Source organism: Numenius arquata, chromosome 12 (genome assembly GCF_964106895.1).
Source record: "Numenius arquata chromosome 12, bNumArq3.hap1.1, whole genome shotgun sequence".
NCBI lineage: Eukaryota > Metazoa > Chordata > Aves > Charadriiformes > Scolopacidae > Numenius > Numenius arquata.
Genome location: NC_133587.1, coordinates 24,515,153 through 24,533,302, shown reverse-complemented (window position 1 = coordinate 24,533,302; position 18,150 = coordinate 24,515,153). Strand labels below are relative to the sequence as shown.

Sequence of the window (18,150 nt, the reverse complement as noted above, 5' to 3'; positions counted from 1 at the left end):
AACCTGTTTCCCTCCTTGTTTTGGCTCCAGCACTATCTCCACAGGTGCAACTGCTCCAGATACACACACACGATTTCTGGGGGGAAATGCCTAAACAGAAAACGATTAATGCTATAAAGTCTTACCCTGAGAGTGTTTTACAAGAGTTCAACTTGAGCAGCTGGAGGTTTTTCATCATATGTTTTGTAATTTTCTTTTTGTAGAAAGCAAAATTTCCTAAATAAATGCTGCAGTTTATCTCTTGACATATACAGGGGAAAAAAGGTATTTTAAATAGCTGCAAGAAACTCTTCTCATATTACTCAAACTAAATGGTTAGAAAGCCACTTACCCCCAGTTGCCACAGTAATTTCACGTAGAAAATGGCCATAAAATGGAAAATCGAAGGACAGATTCACTCTCTGAAAGGAACAACACCAGAAAATAAAATTGATATTGTGCACAAAGGTAAGAGAAAACAAAATGAACAGTCCTCCACTTCAAACATCTGTTTCATTGTTTTTTATTTTTCACTAAAGCTTTGCTATTCCTAATCTGGAATTGCCAATAGCTAATTGGAAACAATTCTGTGCAGCACTTAAACACCTGAAAGCAGTGGATCTTCATAACTGAAGACTTCAGAAAATAAAATACATTAACAGACATTATAACTCTCTCACAAGAATTAAATTAATAAAGATGCGTAGAGTTTTCCCTTAAAATAATGTTGCTTTAACCTCTTTCTTAAGAGGACCCATCAATATTCAGGGCTTTGGCAACATCTAAATTTTATGGGATCCCCACTACCTTGGCTGTGGGTGGTTTGCTCCTCTGCCACATGCCCCTTCAGATTCAAGTGCTCTCCCTGACATCCTGCTGCTGCCTGGGTGCCTATCTGATGAAGGCTGGTCACTGGAAGGGAATTCCTCCATCAAACTCACATGACACCAATTCCCAAAACTTTCTATACTAACTAGTAGCTGAAATGATTTATACAAAATATTAAACAGAAGTGTCAACAAACTCTACTTAAAGAAGTTACTGCAAAATAAAAAAGAAATAAAAATCTTTTTTTCCTCTGTCAGCCTACAGGTGACCATCCTCTAATCAGCTGAATTCACAGCAGAGAATTGTAATTTGGAGAACAGACTCTCCTCACCTAAACTCACCATAAAGCACCATTCAAATTCAAACTTGTTTTCCCTCTCCGCCTATGGTGCTCTCTTTCCTATCTATTCCACTCCTTTCCCAAAGCTCACTGGTTATTGCAGCCACCCATAATCATCACTTGGTGTGCTACCTGGTTAAACTCTGAACAAATCAGTAGCCATGACAGAAAGGAGTGCTGAAATCCCAGTGAGGACTGTTCACTGTGTAAATGTAGTATCTCATAAAAAGCACATCACTTCCATCATGGCCCGAAGCCCAAACAGGAACTGGGTATTGAGCCCATTTTTATTTGTTATTACAAGGAGTTACTAAAGTAAAAATTGGTGTGAAGGTAGATTGTCGGTGACTAACAAACCCTAACCTTTGATGTCTCCACTTAAGAAAGGGCAATAGTCCATACATTTAAAAAAAAGGGGGGGAAAAAACATTTTGCTTTTATTTTCCCTACCATTCTTTCTACCCTAGGTTTATTATTTTCAGATTATAACTGAGTATTTCTTCTCTCAGGAAGAAACATTTTTGCATCCACCAGAAATGCTTAAAGTATTATTTAGCATGAAATTAACAGCTGAAGATTTACAGTAACTTTAAATTAGATTTTCTTTCTACTTAAATGGAAGACAGAATTTTGACAGGACCCATTAGCCCCTTTTTGTTTGTTTTTAATTGGAATGCAAAATTGATTTACATTGTATTAATTGGACTGAATAGGTTCTAATGACCTTTTCTGTATATACGTATATATTTAGATATACAACCAAACACTACTGATCAAAATGGCAAATGTCAAGACAGCTCATGAATTAACTTAAACAATTCTTTTCCATGTTTCAAAGTTTTCACAGCTGAGGTGTATGTTATGTTTATGTATGTGCTCAATTTAAATTATGTCCTTGCTCTACCAAACCTAGTTTCCAAGAACACTGTTAAAAACATCAATTTTCTGACCAAACCTTCCCTCTTTCCTTTATACACTATTGCCTGTTTTACCTATTATCGTTAACTTTCTGAATAACGTAATCATTAAACTGCTTCAAAAGACAACTGTGACCTCTTAACAGTCTTCTGAATTGCTATAATATAAATATTAGTATAAAGATGTTTGCCATAAAGACTTGAGCCTATGCCCACCCAAGCCAGATACAGATCTCCCACTGACTTCAATCAAAAAGTGATGACCTAAATTCTGTCAATGTAATCATGCTTAATATAAACAATTGTTTAGCATAATACTGTAATAAAGAACTTGAAAGCACATCTCATTTTTCAGACAGAATATTTGAATTTTTGACCCACTGGAATAAAAATGTGTTCTTCATGCGCATCTCCATGCACGTCAGTCTATTCTCCATGTGCTCTAGAATAGACTGACAGAAAATGGAACCGAGCTTCACAAATATTAGGTGATCTAAACACACTGAGCATCCAAGCCACACCTAAAATTTTATTACACAGTTAAGAAGATGGTGGCAACGTATTGAAAAAAAACCTCAACCACTAATACTGATATAAATCCTGTAGTGCTAGATGTTTTATTTGTTCCATTAATATTTGTTACTTTCCCCAAACAATGATTATGCTGTTTATAGAGCCAAACCATCTCACAGATCCTCTCTTTATTACTTTTTCGTGTAGAAGCAAAAACAACTGACAACTTGTGGGAGCTCTTAGGATTACATACTTCCAAATGAAGGTAAACACACAAATTCAGTGTAAAATTTTTACCATTCAAAGAATCCCTGACATTATTAGAAAAATTCATTAATACTTAGCACATAGTAATTTAACTCCTTGTTCTCCTGCCAAATTGGAGAGCAATCTTTAGATATTATCAGCGTGTAAATCACCAAGTCACAGAAAGTTGTGCAAAATACCCTTTTAAAAAGACTAATGGCAAAGTCTATCTCTATGGAAGAGAGGGGAAGAGATTGTCACTTGTATGTATGATCCGCTCATGTATGATGTATGATCTGCTCAGAATACATGACTCTCTGGTTATTAAACAGTTATAGAGAACACATCTTTTTAAAAATAACTTCTTTGTGTAATCCACATGGGTGTTGCTTGCTCGGACACCTACATGAAATCAATTACAGACCAAGAAATAAACTATAAAGCTTTCCAAGATGACTCACTGGTACTTTTTCATCCTTCAGAAGAAACATAAAACAAATCTCTGATAAAGAGGTCTTTAAAACAGCATGCAGACATGGCTGCAGCCACTTGAGTTCACAGACCAAGTTACTTGGGCAAGTATGAACAGAGATAGATACCAGTGTGCTTAACTGGGACCACAGCCTTCTCTAGGGTAGAGCTGGGAGAAAGGTGGTGTGGGCACCTGACATTCAGCAGAAAAGTCTTAATTAAACTGCTTGCTTTGGGGGAGACAGAGTTGAAGCCCTCATGCTGCCAAGCTCCCCTCTGCGCTCCTCTCTGCCAAGCTGAACGGTTCTCCCCACTAATTCCATAAGCATTATTCCATTTTATACCTCTTGTTCAATAACTTCAACAAAATGACCCCCTTGGAATGGACATTTTTACGTGCATAATCTCAGGGATCCAACTGGAAACAAAAGTGCTTAGAACAAACGCATGGAAGGCTGTCATCTTCACAAATCATTAAACAACAGGTTAACATTTCTCAAAGACATTTCACTAATGTTGAAGTCCTGAGCCTCATAAATCACTGTTATTAGGGAAAGGTGTTTTACCTTATATAGGTATTTTTAATTTATTACATTTTTTTGCATGTTTCTATTCTCTCCCTCAACATAGAGCACCGGGATCCCAGATGAAGAAGGAAAGGCAGACAAAGTTCTCACTTTTAGGTACCCTTGAGGTTTTTTTCTCATTAGAAAAAAATTGTCTTAAGAGAATAGCCAATAGAGTGTTTTATTAAATCTAATCCAAAGATATACAAATGCCTGAACCCTCTGCATTTGCATTATCCCTGCTTCCTTACAGTCTTTTTGGGTACAAGGAATATATTTTATGTATTGGACTCTCTGTTAGTCACATGTAGTGGATTTATCACCTTACTCTGCTTTTTGTATTCCGAGTTAAATACCACAGTATTTCTTCTTGCTGCCTCTTACATTCCTCTGAGACAGTCACCTAGCTGCTCCCAAGGAGATAACAGATAAACTGAGAGAAATGATGAATTAAACTGGGATTTTCTCTCAACTTTAAAACTGTCAAACACACCTGTATCTTTAAAAACTGTACAACTTTTAAATAAGGCATTAACTAGATTTGTTTTTAAACTGGCAAAACCCAAGTGCTAATATTGGCTCTTCTATGCATGCAGTTGCCAGCCACAGGTGAGATCTGAGAATACAAACTGTAAATCACGCAACATTCAATTTCACTTCTAAGCATTTAAGTCCATTATTTTCATACCCATTTTACCAGGCAGCATGATTACAGTAAGTTAAACAAGACTGTTATTTAAACTGTGATATTTACTTGTTGATCCCCTGAAATTGTGATCACACAGAATCATAGAATGGTTCGGGTTGGAAGGGACCTTAAAGATCACCAAGTTCCAAGCCCCTGCCATGGGCAGGGACACCTCCCACTAGACCAGATTACTCAAAGCCCCGTCCAGCCTGGCCTTGAACACTTCCAGGGATGAGGCAACTTCTCTGGGCAACCTGTTCCAGTGTCTAGCCACCCTCACAGTAAAGAATTTCTTTCTAATATCTAATCTAAATCTGCCCTCTCTCAGTTTAAAACCATTACCCCTTGTCCTATCACTACACTCCCTGATAAGGAGTCCCTCCCCATCTCTCCTGTAGGCTCCCTTCACATATTGGAAGGCTGCTATAAGGTCTCCCTGGAGCCCTCTCTTCTCCAGGCTGAACAACCCCAACTCTCTCAGCCTGTCTTCATAGGGGAGGTGCTCCAGCCCTCTGATCATCTTTGTGACCCTTTGCTGGACCTATTCCAACAGGTCCATGTCCTTCCTGTGTTGAGGACTCCAGAGCTGGACACAGTACTCCAGGTGGGGTCTCACCAGAGCAGAGTAGAGGGGTAGAATCACTTCCTTTGACCTGCTGGCCACGCTTCTTTTGATGCAGCCCAGGATACAGATGGCATTCTGGGCTGTCAGTGCACATTGCCAGCTCGTGTTGAGCTTCTCATCCACCGACACTCCCAAATCCTTCTCCTCAGGGCCGCTCTCAATCCGTTCTCTGCCCAGCCTGTATTTGTGCTTGGCATTGACCTGACTCACATCTAACACTTCTGTAATTATATGACACTCTCATGAATTTTATCAGTGCTCCAAAAGAAAAAATAAGTGTGACACCTCATACAAAATGGAAGTGCAAACACTTGCACTTGGGAGACCTAAACTTCAGCAACTTAATCCTGAACCCAGTTCCGTTGCTATTGAAGTCAATGGTAAAATTCCCTCGGACTTCCACAACACAACTAGTTTGTTTTTTGATAGTTTGTGATCCTTAAAAACAGAGGTGAATCTTAAATATATCTGTAAAGGTGTCTCTAAAGGACTGTTATAGCAGGTGCAAAAAGGCAACTTGGAATCATTTGATAGCAACACTGTGCAGATTTTCATAACTTAACTAAAATAAAGCTCTGTGAACAGTAGTCACAATATTTAGTAAGGTTTAGCGTTGGTCACTGGTAAAAAATACCCTTGTCAGTCAAAGAAGAAAAAGGTGTAACAACTTACTGCTGCTTGCCGATGCGTATTGGAAAGGATCCCATGAATCTTTACTTTGTCTTTCTCCATTTGGTCTATATTAACCCACAAATCCCGGCTCGTAGAATCATATGGGCCATACGTCCTTGAAGTATAATAATTATGATCTGTATCCTCCTGAAAGGGGGAGAAAAAACCACAGCAAATACACATTAGAATGGAAGATACACCTTAGCTCTATATAATATTCACCCTTGAAATGCTGAGTCCTGTTGCTCCTGTGAACAGCAGAAAACACTACACTGCAAGTCAGCAATGAAGAAAAAAGTACAAATTGCAAATGGGTTGCAGAAGACAGCTCTGCTCCTAACCACAAGCAGTTGGTAGGGCAAACAGTTACCTCATGCAATCATCTTATATTATAATCATAATGTTCACTATCCTCAAATCCCAATCATACGGTTCCTGTAACCACATCAGTGAAATCTACGGCAAAATTTGTGAAGGCTTTCAAGGCAAGATGGCCAGTAAATTCCTGTAACAACGGCTATGCTCTAACAAAGCAATGAGCAGTACTTTAAAATGAGCAATGAGCAACATCTTTAAAAAAAAAAAATCACATTTTTTGACATTTCTAAACATAATTTCCTAGAATATTACATATTCACTAGAATACCCTTTATAAGAACTTCCAAAAAAAATCCTAATAGATATAGGTTTACGATGTTATTTGTTACAATGTTATTATTTTAAATCTCTGAAAGATTGCTTTTACTGTATATTTGCTACTCTGAGACAAATACATACATATTTGTGGAAGAAAGCTTCCTAGTTCTCATGGTCTTTAAAATGACAGTAGCTGTTGTCATGCTCATGCCACAGCAAATTCAGACGTAAAATATATGAATCCTACATATGCCATGGGAAACTGTGCTAGCGGTCCATCAAATCCTCAAGCTAGCAGATATCCAACTCCCCAGTCGAGTGCGTGGTTCAGGAGACAGTCAAAGTCTTTGCAATGTCTACTTATTTCAAACACAAAGCTGAGACTCCAACACTCAAAATACTCTGTAAGCCACTCCACCTCACTGCAATCAATTTACACTTAAAATCATACACATTTAGCACAGTAAAAAAAGTAAAATTTTGAAATATTATGCAAAAAATTCAGTAAATGTTTAAAAACCTAAAAATAGGAAATTCCAAAATTTCTGTCAATGTCAGTAGCTATGATGGTCTGTACCTTCCTAAGACATCTAAGACGGCAAAAGGAAAAATATAAAAGTGCATGGTCTGAGGTGAGAGATGAAACACATCCCAAATTCCCAGTCTTCATTAACTTGTTCCAAGTTGTCATAACCATAAAATATTTAAATCAACAGCATTGCCAGTTTTACTGCTGAATAGCTACAAGTAATACTATAAAAGAAGTACATGCTGGTATTTATCAGTTCCTTCCTTCCTTCCTTCTCCTGTGTGCCAAAGCAAAATAAACAAAGGAAGCCTCAATGGTAGTGTTTTCAAATTAGAATAAACTTAGAAAATAAACAGTGGCAAAGAAAATGGAAGAGCTGGATTTAGAATTTAGAATTCCCCCCGGTGATGGAGAAGATCCTCTCCTGCAGCACCTCCTATACGCAGCAAGCAGCATGGGACCACCCTCATACCCCTCCGTGCTCCCATGCAGACCAGACATCCCCTCCCCACAACCCATTCCCCAGAACATACACAACCCATCCCTACTGACACAGTCCTGAGCTGAAGATATAGTTGGTGAGGGCTTATATTCCAGGTGAAACTGTTCATGTTCTAGGTGAAATATATTGACCATAAATCCTGTTTCAGCTGGAATTCATCCTACATGAACACCATCACAGATGCATTTTACTTAAGCTGTTGCAGACACAACCAGGTTATTTTCTCTTTGACGTTTTCTATATCTTCTGCTGTACTTTTTATGCCAGGATCTACTTGCGCAGTAAATCTCATTGACGCTTTTGAAGCAACTTCTAACAACTTCAGCAGCTCTAGGTTAGTCACAAGAGTAAACATCATTAAAACTACACTGTCAGGAAGATGACAAAAGCCAACTACCTTACCAAATTCTTTTCTTCTTTAATGGTCAATAGAAACAGTTATTACTGTCATAGAAAAAGAGAAGGTACAGCAAATTATAAAGTTTTGACAACAAAGATACATTTTCCCAGTCTAGTTTATCATTCTGACAGAATTTCCATAGAAATTAAAAGTTACATTTAAGGCATCATAAAGTCTCAAGGTAAGAGTTCTGAGAGACAAAGGAGAAGAAATAATTACCAAAATAGCTTGTTTCAGATAAACATGCAATATTTGAACTATAGTTAAAACGGTGCAGAGTTTTTGCAGTTCCAGTTTTTCACAACTCATAAAGCTACTTCAGTCAATTACTAGTAGCTAAGCCCTTACCTCCCCAACAAGAAAGCTCTAACACTGAGCCTAGCTGGTTGCTCTGTAAGAACGCTTTAAATGGTATCTTCATCCAGGCTTAAAGCAGACTCATCATGCATCTTCTAAATCAAACACTTAAATTATACCCTTCAGCTCAACAATATTGTCAGTGTGTGAGGAAATACTCATGTATAAACAACTACCAAATTTTGTGTAAAATAAAGTCTCATTTACTGTTTTAATTCAAGTTAAATAACCTTAGATAGTTCTGGAAGGAAACAAATTCACTTCCACTTGGATGCTAGAAAGAAAATTGAATTCTTCTTGCTCTTCGGAAAACATTCACAACCTGCACGTAGATATATTTTATCAATGTACCATTAAACATTTCTTTCTCACACCCTAACTTTTTAAAATCCTATCTGTAAATTTGCAATATGACTACAAAAAGGAACACAGAGCTAACTATTAATGTTGGCCCGAGAAGCTCAGGACCTCTTAGTAAGGTTGGGATCCATGCTGGTATTTCAAGTTGCTGCCTTCATAGTTTTTAAGATGCATCACCATGAAAATTAAATTGTTGGTGTCCACAAATTTCCCAGCTGTAGAGAAACTTTTTATTGGTAACAATAGATACCTATGAGTTTTCACTCTGACAGACCTCTTTATTTGATTGCACCTGCTTCATAACACATTTCATCCCCTACAGGTACTATACGCATAAGAAGATGAAAAATGATTCAGAAATTATGCTGAATTTGCATGTACATTACTGAATTAAGAAAATAATTTTAATAGTTATATGACCCACAGATGCAGATTTCTGCAGATAAGTAGAATTATATAAACTTTACAGTATCTTTTAATGACACAGAAGCATGTTACCAAATGAAAGAACCTGCAGAGAAAGTAGAGAATATACTCATTACTACTACAAGATTTTTTTTTATTTTGTTTTCCAGATATTTTGGGTATATGAGAATTATTCCCCATCTTCCCATTGCTTCTCTAGATGTACAGTCCCATCCAAATATTGCATAGATATGAAGTAGGAAGCACCTCTCTTCTACTGAGAAGTACAGCTTTTAAGCAAAAGATTTTTCCAGAGATTTTTTGCACCAGCTATGAGGGTTACTGTTGGCAACCTCTGTGAGTATAAAGGCGATATTTATTAGAACCTTTCTCATAAGTCTTCCCTCTTGGGGAAATAAGTTATTTTTTACCCGAGGCAATCTTTGATGCTGAGTTGCCATTTTACCATAGATTGCAAAGAAAATTAATTTCTTATGGTTTTCACAAGGGATATTGTCTGATGATACCTTGAATATATTTCCATACTTCTCCAGCTACAACTGAGTTTTCTCAAGAAAGCTGAATGCATGCACTATTCATGAAAGCTTAGCACAACTGAAGATTAAGTCTTCTTTAAATTCTTGGTGTTCGTTATTTGTCAAATTCAATGACTGAACATCCATTCCATACATTACATATATGGATACTCCCAAATACAGTCCAAACATCACATACCTGTTTCCTTGATAACTGCTGTCCCTTAACAGATTAAGGCTTCAAATGTGTGAGATGAGCTGTCACAATAAAGATAGTATGATGTAGCTACGTGTAATATTTAAAAGTAAAAAATATATTACGCCTCTGAAAAGCTTTCAAATTACTAACCGGGATTCTGACCAAAGACAACACGAAAATAGAACAGAAACAGACATGAAACAATAAAATTCCCTCTCAATTAATGTATGACATCAAAATTCAATGATGATGCAATCATACATGTAAGCATGGGACTTTACAGGTTTAATTCTCTTCCTGTCATATTTTTCCTTTAACAGAAATTGAAAAACACTGTAAATCTCTAGGAGACAGAGGATATTATCAAACAAGATTTAGGTTAAGAATAAGAGCCACTGTTAAATCTAGCTGCATGAATATTTTGGTTTTTTAATACTGGATCAAATTAGATCCAAACCACAGACTCTACTGAACAAAAAGTTTTGCCATATATATATACACACACACACACATATACACACATATCTGTAAAGCTGTAACTGAAACAACCTAGTAACTTCAACCAGAGAAAAAACACAGCTGGCACCCAGGAAAGAGCTTTTTGCTGTTGCACAATAGTATGCTGTAGTTTTTCTGTAGTTGAAAGAAGAGAGAGAGACATTCACAAAGCAAACCATTAGAGATCAGCCAGCCAGATGGCAGTTACATTTTGGTAGCTTGAGTTTTAGTTGCCTTCTTCCAGTCCTGGGAGACTGTTTGTGACATTAACGATTAAAAAAATAAAAAAAATCAAAAAAATCATCCAAGGCTCCTTGTCTTCAAATATCTAGATAACCTAGACAATTCTGATTCTATCTGTGATTAAGTGTCATGACATATTGCCGGCTGCCAGCTGCAATGAAAGACAATTAGACTGCATTTAATTTGATAACTGTTGTCCCTTTTAATATTCCGTTTATTGAAACTGCATTTTCAGGCTTCTATTGAGACAACACCACAACGAACAAACTCTGAAGCCATCAAGGATATGGAGTTAGACTTTATAGATGCTTAATTTTACCACTGTAAAAGGAAGGTCTGTTAGCTAATTTTTAATAAAACACATTAACAAATTGCCTAATTGTTGCTAAAATCGCTAGGCATAATTTTACGTTAACTGAGAGTGCTGCTGGTATTTTTCCCCAAAAATTAGTGCTGAGGCAATTCATCACCAAATACTAAGTTTAGAAAGTGATCTTTAACTCTGACTATACGACGAGCATTTATCAATGAATGGTCTATGAAATTGATAAGACAATTCTGCTTTCTAAACGCTGCATTTGTAGAATAAAACGGAAACACTGGAAGGAGAGAACAGGCAATTATATATTTAAAAATAGACTACTTTTCAAGGAGAAAGCAAAGATAATAATAAAATACTTCTTGGGAAATTTAGAGGAAGGAAATGAGCCAGAAATTAAAAGTATTTCCCTAATGAAGAAATGCAGTTCTGGGAATTCATTTTGCAGAAGAAAAAGGAACATCGCTTCTATTAAAATAAGCCAGCAACAAGGCAGCCCTGAACACATACAACAAAACCAGCTTCCTTGAAACTATTTGCACTCTTACCCAATCTCATGTAATGCTTGTTACTCTCTTACTGTATCTCTGCCTACCTACCCTGTCAGTAAAATCCAGCTAAAATTAATTTCTGAATTGTTTCTTTTTTTTTCCTAAAAAATTGCTCTTAGATTTCTGAATATTACTAGTACCTACCAGCTAAAATACAGCACAGGAGAGGAGAACAGAAATAACAACTTGTGTAGGACTTGAGCTCTGCATTGCAGCTGACGGAAAGCCACCTCCAGCCAGCACGTTTGGGCACTGAAAAGGGGTGGGAGAGATGTACGGTCACACTCCGTGTTACCAGTGCAGAGGAAGCATGTGTGTATACTCTTGCAACTGAACTTCCTCATTTACTTATCATTTCTTTAGGCAGGCACTGACTGAGGCAGGGGCAGGCGTTAAGGGTACATGGACAATATCCCCAGTCTAACAGCCATTAGAGAGAGTATGAGAAAAGATCATCTATCCTAAGATGGGGTCCTAATGGGAAGATTAAAGCCAGAGAAAAATGGGAAAAGAGACACTTTGCGCGTTGTGGCGTACGGGCATCTTAATACAGAGTATTGTAATTGTAATCACAACATGGCAATGTTATGATGCAGTTCTACAGCTTTATAGGACCTGATAACCGCAGGACCCTGAGGAATGCTTAATTTGAACTGGCCTCTCAAAATGTGAAAGCTCTAATTTCAGTAGATAAGCTACATGCGAACTGCCACATGAAAGTCTTGCAGAGGATATATATAGTGGATGCTACTTAGGAAGCTCAATTGTTATGAATGGCTTTCTGATGCCCAGAAGTACCAATTTCATTTCATACCATTTCATTTCAGTACCACTTTGCATCAAGGATAAGAAATTGAACAGCAGAGAGTTTAACAAAAGCATTTGTTCTGTCTGAATTTCTACTGAGGAAACACAATTTACAAAGCTACCTTGCTGCTTTCATAATGACAAAGCTACAATCTGTTGAGTTTTTGGGGGGTTGTTTTGGGGTTTTGTTAGGGGTTTTGGGGGGTTTTTTTTGGGTTTTGGGTTGTTTTTTTTTGTGTGTTTTTTTTTTTTTTTTTTAAATATCTGATACGGGAAGAACTTAGGAAATATATATATATGGACATAGCATACAGATTCCACATCAAGTCAGCAGAAACGTGAAGACAGCCTGCAAATATCACTGTGGATTACACAAGCCTTAGCAAAACCCTTTTTTAACAGCAAATACCATGTCTAATGAATGAGGGGAGCCCAATCTAACAAAGGAGGAAATCTTTTGTCTGTGTGCAGTGGGATGAAAACCTTCATCTCGCTCTATATTCTCCAAGAAGAGGCTACATGAGTGCTCTGCAGAGTCCTGAAAGCCTGTGGTGTGTGTGCAGGAGCCCTCAAGTCTCAGGTTTTCACTAGGGCCAGTCACTTTGCCCAGAGTCTCACAGATTTAAATCTGGAGGTTGTCATTCTAAACATTAACTGATGTCATCAGCTGGGATGAAACAAAAGCGCTGAGCTCACAGCTCTCGCCCCTACATACAGACAAGACTTTACACAGCTCTACATCATCTTAAACTCCCAGGTTTTCAAACCACACTTTTCTCAGTGCCTGACAGCACCTATAATGGAGAGTCACACGTTGACAGACAGTCTGGCAGAGAAGGATGCCATAAACCTGTTATTAATCCAAAAAGCCATTTAGTCTTTCCAGCATTGTGAAAAGTCAACGTGGAGCCACTGCCTTTTTCATGATATTCAGCTGCTTCTGAAAGGAAGCTTCCCTCTTGGGGACTGCTATAAAACTGTCAGCCTATTTAGGGGTCATTACAGCGGTCTTATAAAGCCCCTTGGATTGTCTTGTCAGAAAAGACAAGCTTCAAAAGTGCAAAAGCCTCTGCAATGCCTTACTTAAGAGAGGAAGAAAGCCAAATCACCAAGTCACTCAAAAACCAATTACAGTAGGGAAACATTTATTATGCAGTTTTGTTCCTGATTTGCTGGAGCAGAAGTTTGAGAAATTACATTCTCGAAACAAGCCTTTATTAGCAGCTCAGTAGCATCCTCTCCACCAAAAGAAAATAATAGGAACATTTACAATAAAATGACCATAAAAACACCTAGCAGCAATTTGATTTTGGTTTAATTATCAAACATGTTATAAAGTTTATTTTCTCATTTTTAGATATGCATAAATGACTGAAGTGTTCATAAAACTGAAACTCTAAAAATGACTGACTGTAAACATAAAAAACCTGCCTGACAGGCCCAGACTACAGGGCATTAGTGGTTATGACCCCATGTCTGTTAGCAGCCCCATTCCTGGGGGCTCGTGACTTCAGATAATGCCACAAATAATTAAATTTTTGTCAGATTAAAGATTTAATATTTTAGCCCTTTAAAGATTTGCTTCTCATGTGGAATATAACCACAACGCATTTTGAGTGTATGTATTTTTACATACTTACAGTCATTTTTTTGTCGTCTTTCCCCCCCCCCCTTCCCAGTTCACTTCAGTATTATTCCCTTTTTTTTAATAAAAAGTCCAGGTATTGGTGCAATTTTAAACTCTCTGTAGCCTATTTCTTCCTCTGGAGCATATTCAGAAGCTGGGGTGGGTAACTGGTCCTTGTTTTCCATTCTTTGTCCCTTCTCTATCAGAAAGGGCAGGAAGAAAAGAGAGCAACCAAGACCCAGCAGTCCAGACAACTCACATGAAAAGGGAAGATGGCAAATCTAAACCAGTATGAAAAGTGTCACAGATCTGGAGGATTAAATTAACATTAGCAGGTATAGTTTCTAGTTGACCAGGTCTTGCTGTAGGAAAGCAAGAGGCAGCGCAGGAAGCTGCCTCCACACTCACTTGTGTGTGCTCCAATTCCTGAGCAGTCAATATTGCGTCTTAGGCATTCATTAGGGCTCACAGCTGAACAGGTAGGGCAACCAGTTGTAAGAATGCATACGACTGATATTAAGTCAATACAGGCAGGAACACTAGTTTATTAATGCGGTAGCTGTGTACCTGTGGGGATAAAGCCTAATTTGAAGCTTTTAAAGGTGTCCTGTGTTCACCTCATTCAGCACCAGTCTTTGCCAAAGCCGTGGTGCTCAGCATCCAGCCAGGCAGCAGCACACTCACCACAGAGCCTGGGCACCGAAGGACAAAATGCATCAGCATGGCTTCTCTGGCCAACACTCGGTTTGAACAGATTGCAACCAAAACCGGAGCACTTTCTGGTTTAGCTCTCACGTACAATACACCCAAATCTTTTAGTTACTAAAACGTGGGTCTGGCTGGAATCCACAATCGATATGCAAAATTTCAAAATTACCATTCGTGTCTTAGAGGGATAAGATAGTGATGATTAAAGTGCTTAAGCTGCAGCCCAGATTTCTACTGCTCTTTGGAAAAAAATATGCATTTTGCTATGTTCACATGTATTTTTCCATATACATATGTAACAGCAGTTCAGTCAGGATAATCTATACAATACTAAAAAGAATGCTATGTGCAATTTTAACAACCTGTTCTCACCAGCCATGTTTCTTGAGGACTTGTCACAAAAATGCCTCTTTACCTGATGTTGCAGTCATGCTCCAAAAAATAAATAAATCCCTTGAGAGGTCTCTAATATAAGTGTCACAACAGTAAGACATCATATTGAATTGAGATGCTTGATGAGGTACGTGTTGGCTAGAGAGGTGCTTCCAAGTCATTCCCTTTGCATAACATCTGGGGGGAGAGGGGTACTCTGAGCACTTTGCAATTATTCAGACAAGATTCAATAGCATAAATTTCAAATATGTGAGAACACCACATATTTTCTTTTTGATAGGTATTATTCTTTCTTGTGTATCGTTTCCAACTCTATGTTGCTCTTTAAGAGTAGGGTGATTCACAGTGGAAAATTTATTGCTGTTTTTGGCTTTCAGCAAAATAACAGGACATCTGAAGACAAAGGTGCTACAGAATTACTTTTTACTTGAAGGGTGTCTTTTCACAATTTCAAGCAAAAAAGTGATGGAATATGTATATCCCCTCCTAACCACTGAAAAACAGAGATGAAGACATGAGATTTCACTTCCAAATCAATCTTTTTTTATTTGTGGAGTTGGAGGGAGTGAGGAAGAATCTCAACATTTTGACCCTGCCCAGAAACAAGCCATTTTTATTTCACTTCAGGTTTAGATAAGCAAATAGATAGCCGAGCAGGGTGGTATCTGGTTTGCAGGTTAGACACTTCAGTGCAGCTGTCTGCGTAAGAGCTAGGTTTCCAAGCTCTCGGTATCAGAACCCACAGACCTAGTAAATGCTGCCAACAAAGATTTGTCAGCTCAGCTCAGCAAGCTTTCAGGTCCACTTTAGAGCAAACTGAATACCTACCTTGACTGCACTGCCTGTACTGACCATAAATGAGATGCAGTTGCCTAAGCACAGGAGGAACCCAGGGCTGTTTGAGACTTACAGGTATCATCTGGGACCTAAAGCAAAGTTCCAAAGGAGGAACGACAGACCCTTCAGTATAATCACAGTCCCTAAAATGATACCAGACACCTGTAGCTAGGCAACTGAATTTCACCTTAGATTTCCAGCATCTGTGATAGGATAGTTTACCTCATATGCAAGAACTTGCACTTACTTCATCTACTTAGGGATCCAAACTGGGGAGCTGAATTTCACCTTCAATTTCAATATTAACTACAACTGAAAAAGAAGACCACCTCTACAGACTCCACTCTACTGTCATGAATATCACAGTAGCCTAGTATTTTATATGAGTTCATATACATTATTTGAGCAGTATACAGATATGTACCACCCTTAATTGAATGTTTATGTAAGACACAAACTTCTGCCCTTATTTAAGAAACGACTTTGGATTTCCAAGGTGAGGGAATAACATGCTTGACATCATACTAATAAGGAAGTTAACATTTATACACTGTTAATGACCAAATGATAACATCAAATGTTCTATTTTCATTTTATTGGGGAAAAAAAAACAAACCAAAACCCAAAAGTTAAACCGTTTTCTCACATTACTATAATTCCAGTCCAGCTGTATAGCACATGGATTACTTTTTCAACAGAATGAAAATTCTCAGAAATAAATTGCTACTTAATTCAACTATGCAGTCATCAATTGTGCAACTCTAAGAACTGGGGTTTTCTTTTCTAAACAAATAGGGACATTTGGGGCACTTGCTTATAACTATGGAAGGAAGATGACACTAATGTCCTCACTAAACTTGTAATAAACCACTGTGCCAGCCCAGTCAGTTTTACCCCCACAAGCGAGCACCCACTAGGCTGCTGACTTGTGGATGCCGCTTTGTTGGCCCACTCCCAGACATGGCTAAACTCAGCAGTAGCACTTTGGAGCCAGATTATGTCTGTTCTAGCCCTGGAAGGTACTTTTCCTCTCATAGACCAGGAAAAAGGCATCCATGCTTTGTCTGAGGCAGGAATAACCTGAGAAAGCTGCTTGTTTTGTTGTTAGTACCGGAGCAAAAGGGGAGTACTTCTGAGAGATCATGGCATTTTATCCCTCAGTGCATTTTACTGCTCTACCTATATGAGATCAGACAGATAGGCTTTCCATCTGCAGTTTCTCCCTCTTCGTACTTCTTTTGCTGCTAAGCCTACAGAAAGAATCCTCTAAGAGAGTGATGCTTTCGTTTATTTAAAAGTTTTAATAGGAACTCTTGAACAGTCACGCAGCTTGATACAAACGCATGAAGCGAACCTCGAGTAACCCTGGCACATCTCTTTAATTCTGTTAAATGTTGTGCTGCTAAGAAGTCTGGTGAATATGTGAAAGTTTGCTGTTCTTTTTGTTTTTCTCCCTGTTATTCACACTGCAATTTGCTGCAAACTCTCCCAAATCTCCATTGCCAATTTTGTGTCCTATAAATAAATATACTGTTTTCTTACTGATGGTCTGTGAAAAGCTAGATGTGCTGCACGTGAATGCTTACCAGTGTTACAGAAGAAAGAAAAAAAAAAATCTGTTATTTTCATTACTTATTAATTTGTGCTCTGTGTATGAAATACTACAGCTATTAGAAGCGTTTCATCAGCATTTTCTTCAGCAGTTGATTTAGTTGGCATTTTGGAAGGACAAATGGACATTTTACAAATGGAACTTTATTAACTCTGATCCCCGTCTTGATACAAGTTTTGAGCTTTGGCCCCATTTATTCTCTTTGAAAAGTCTGTATAACCTCACACAACCACAATGAAAACTGATCATTGACTTCCTGATAGATCCCGAAAGTTCTCAAGTTATAATTACTAAGTTTACACCCAAAGGAAGCATCTGACCGAATATGACACAATGTGCCCATCTGCTACATGCCAAGTTGTTCCTGTTTTGGGATAACAGATAATCAACACTCCCATATTACAAAAAAAAAAAAGAAAGATTTTCAGGGTGGCACAGAGTAATCCATCAATGTCAGCAGGATTCCTACAGCTTTGAAATTCTATCCCTAAGGATTGGCGTTATCCAAACTAGAATGATGTGGCTTAGTGTAACAACTTTTTTCTTACCTACCCAAGTTCCCCTGCACTAACAACTCGCTGCTCCAAATCAGCTATGTACAATTTTCAGTGTGCTGTGAAATTAGCTCGCACTGTTAGTTTTGCATGGGCTGAAGTGAGTATCATTCTCTGCTTTTTGCATGACTGGATCAGTGCAAGCCTCCCCTATCAGGGCGCTCTGAGGTGAATGTGGTGAAGAGTGTCAGAAGGAAAACTCGCTGGAAAGGAGAGAACTTCACAGCCACAC

At 38.1% G+C, this 18,150-nt stretch overlaps 1 protein-coding gene across 1 annotated transcript in view; it reads right to left on the bottom strand.

Moving 5' to 3' along the window:
- The window catches only part of PLXDC2 (plexin domain containing 2), a 283,134-nt gene that overhangs the window by 123,675 nt on the left and 141,309 nt on the right, over positions 1 to 18,150 (bottom strand). Inside the window, exons 3-4 of the mRNA XM_074157175.1 lie at positions 5,846 to 5,992; positions 332 to 401 (exon numbers count right to left, since the gene is read on the bottom strand). Coding sequence (XP_074013276.1) covers positions 332 to 401; positions 5,846 to 5,992 — 217 coding nt within the window. The remainder of the gene's footprint in view (positions 1 to 331; positions 402 to 5,845; positions 5,993 to 18,150) is intronic.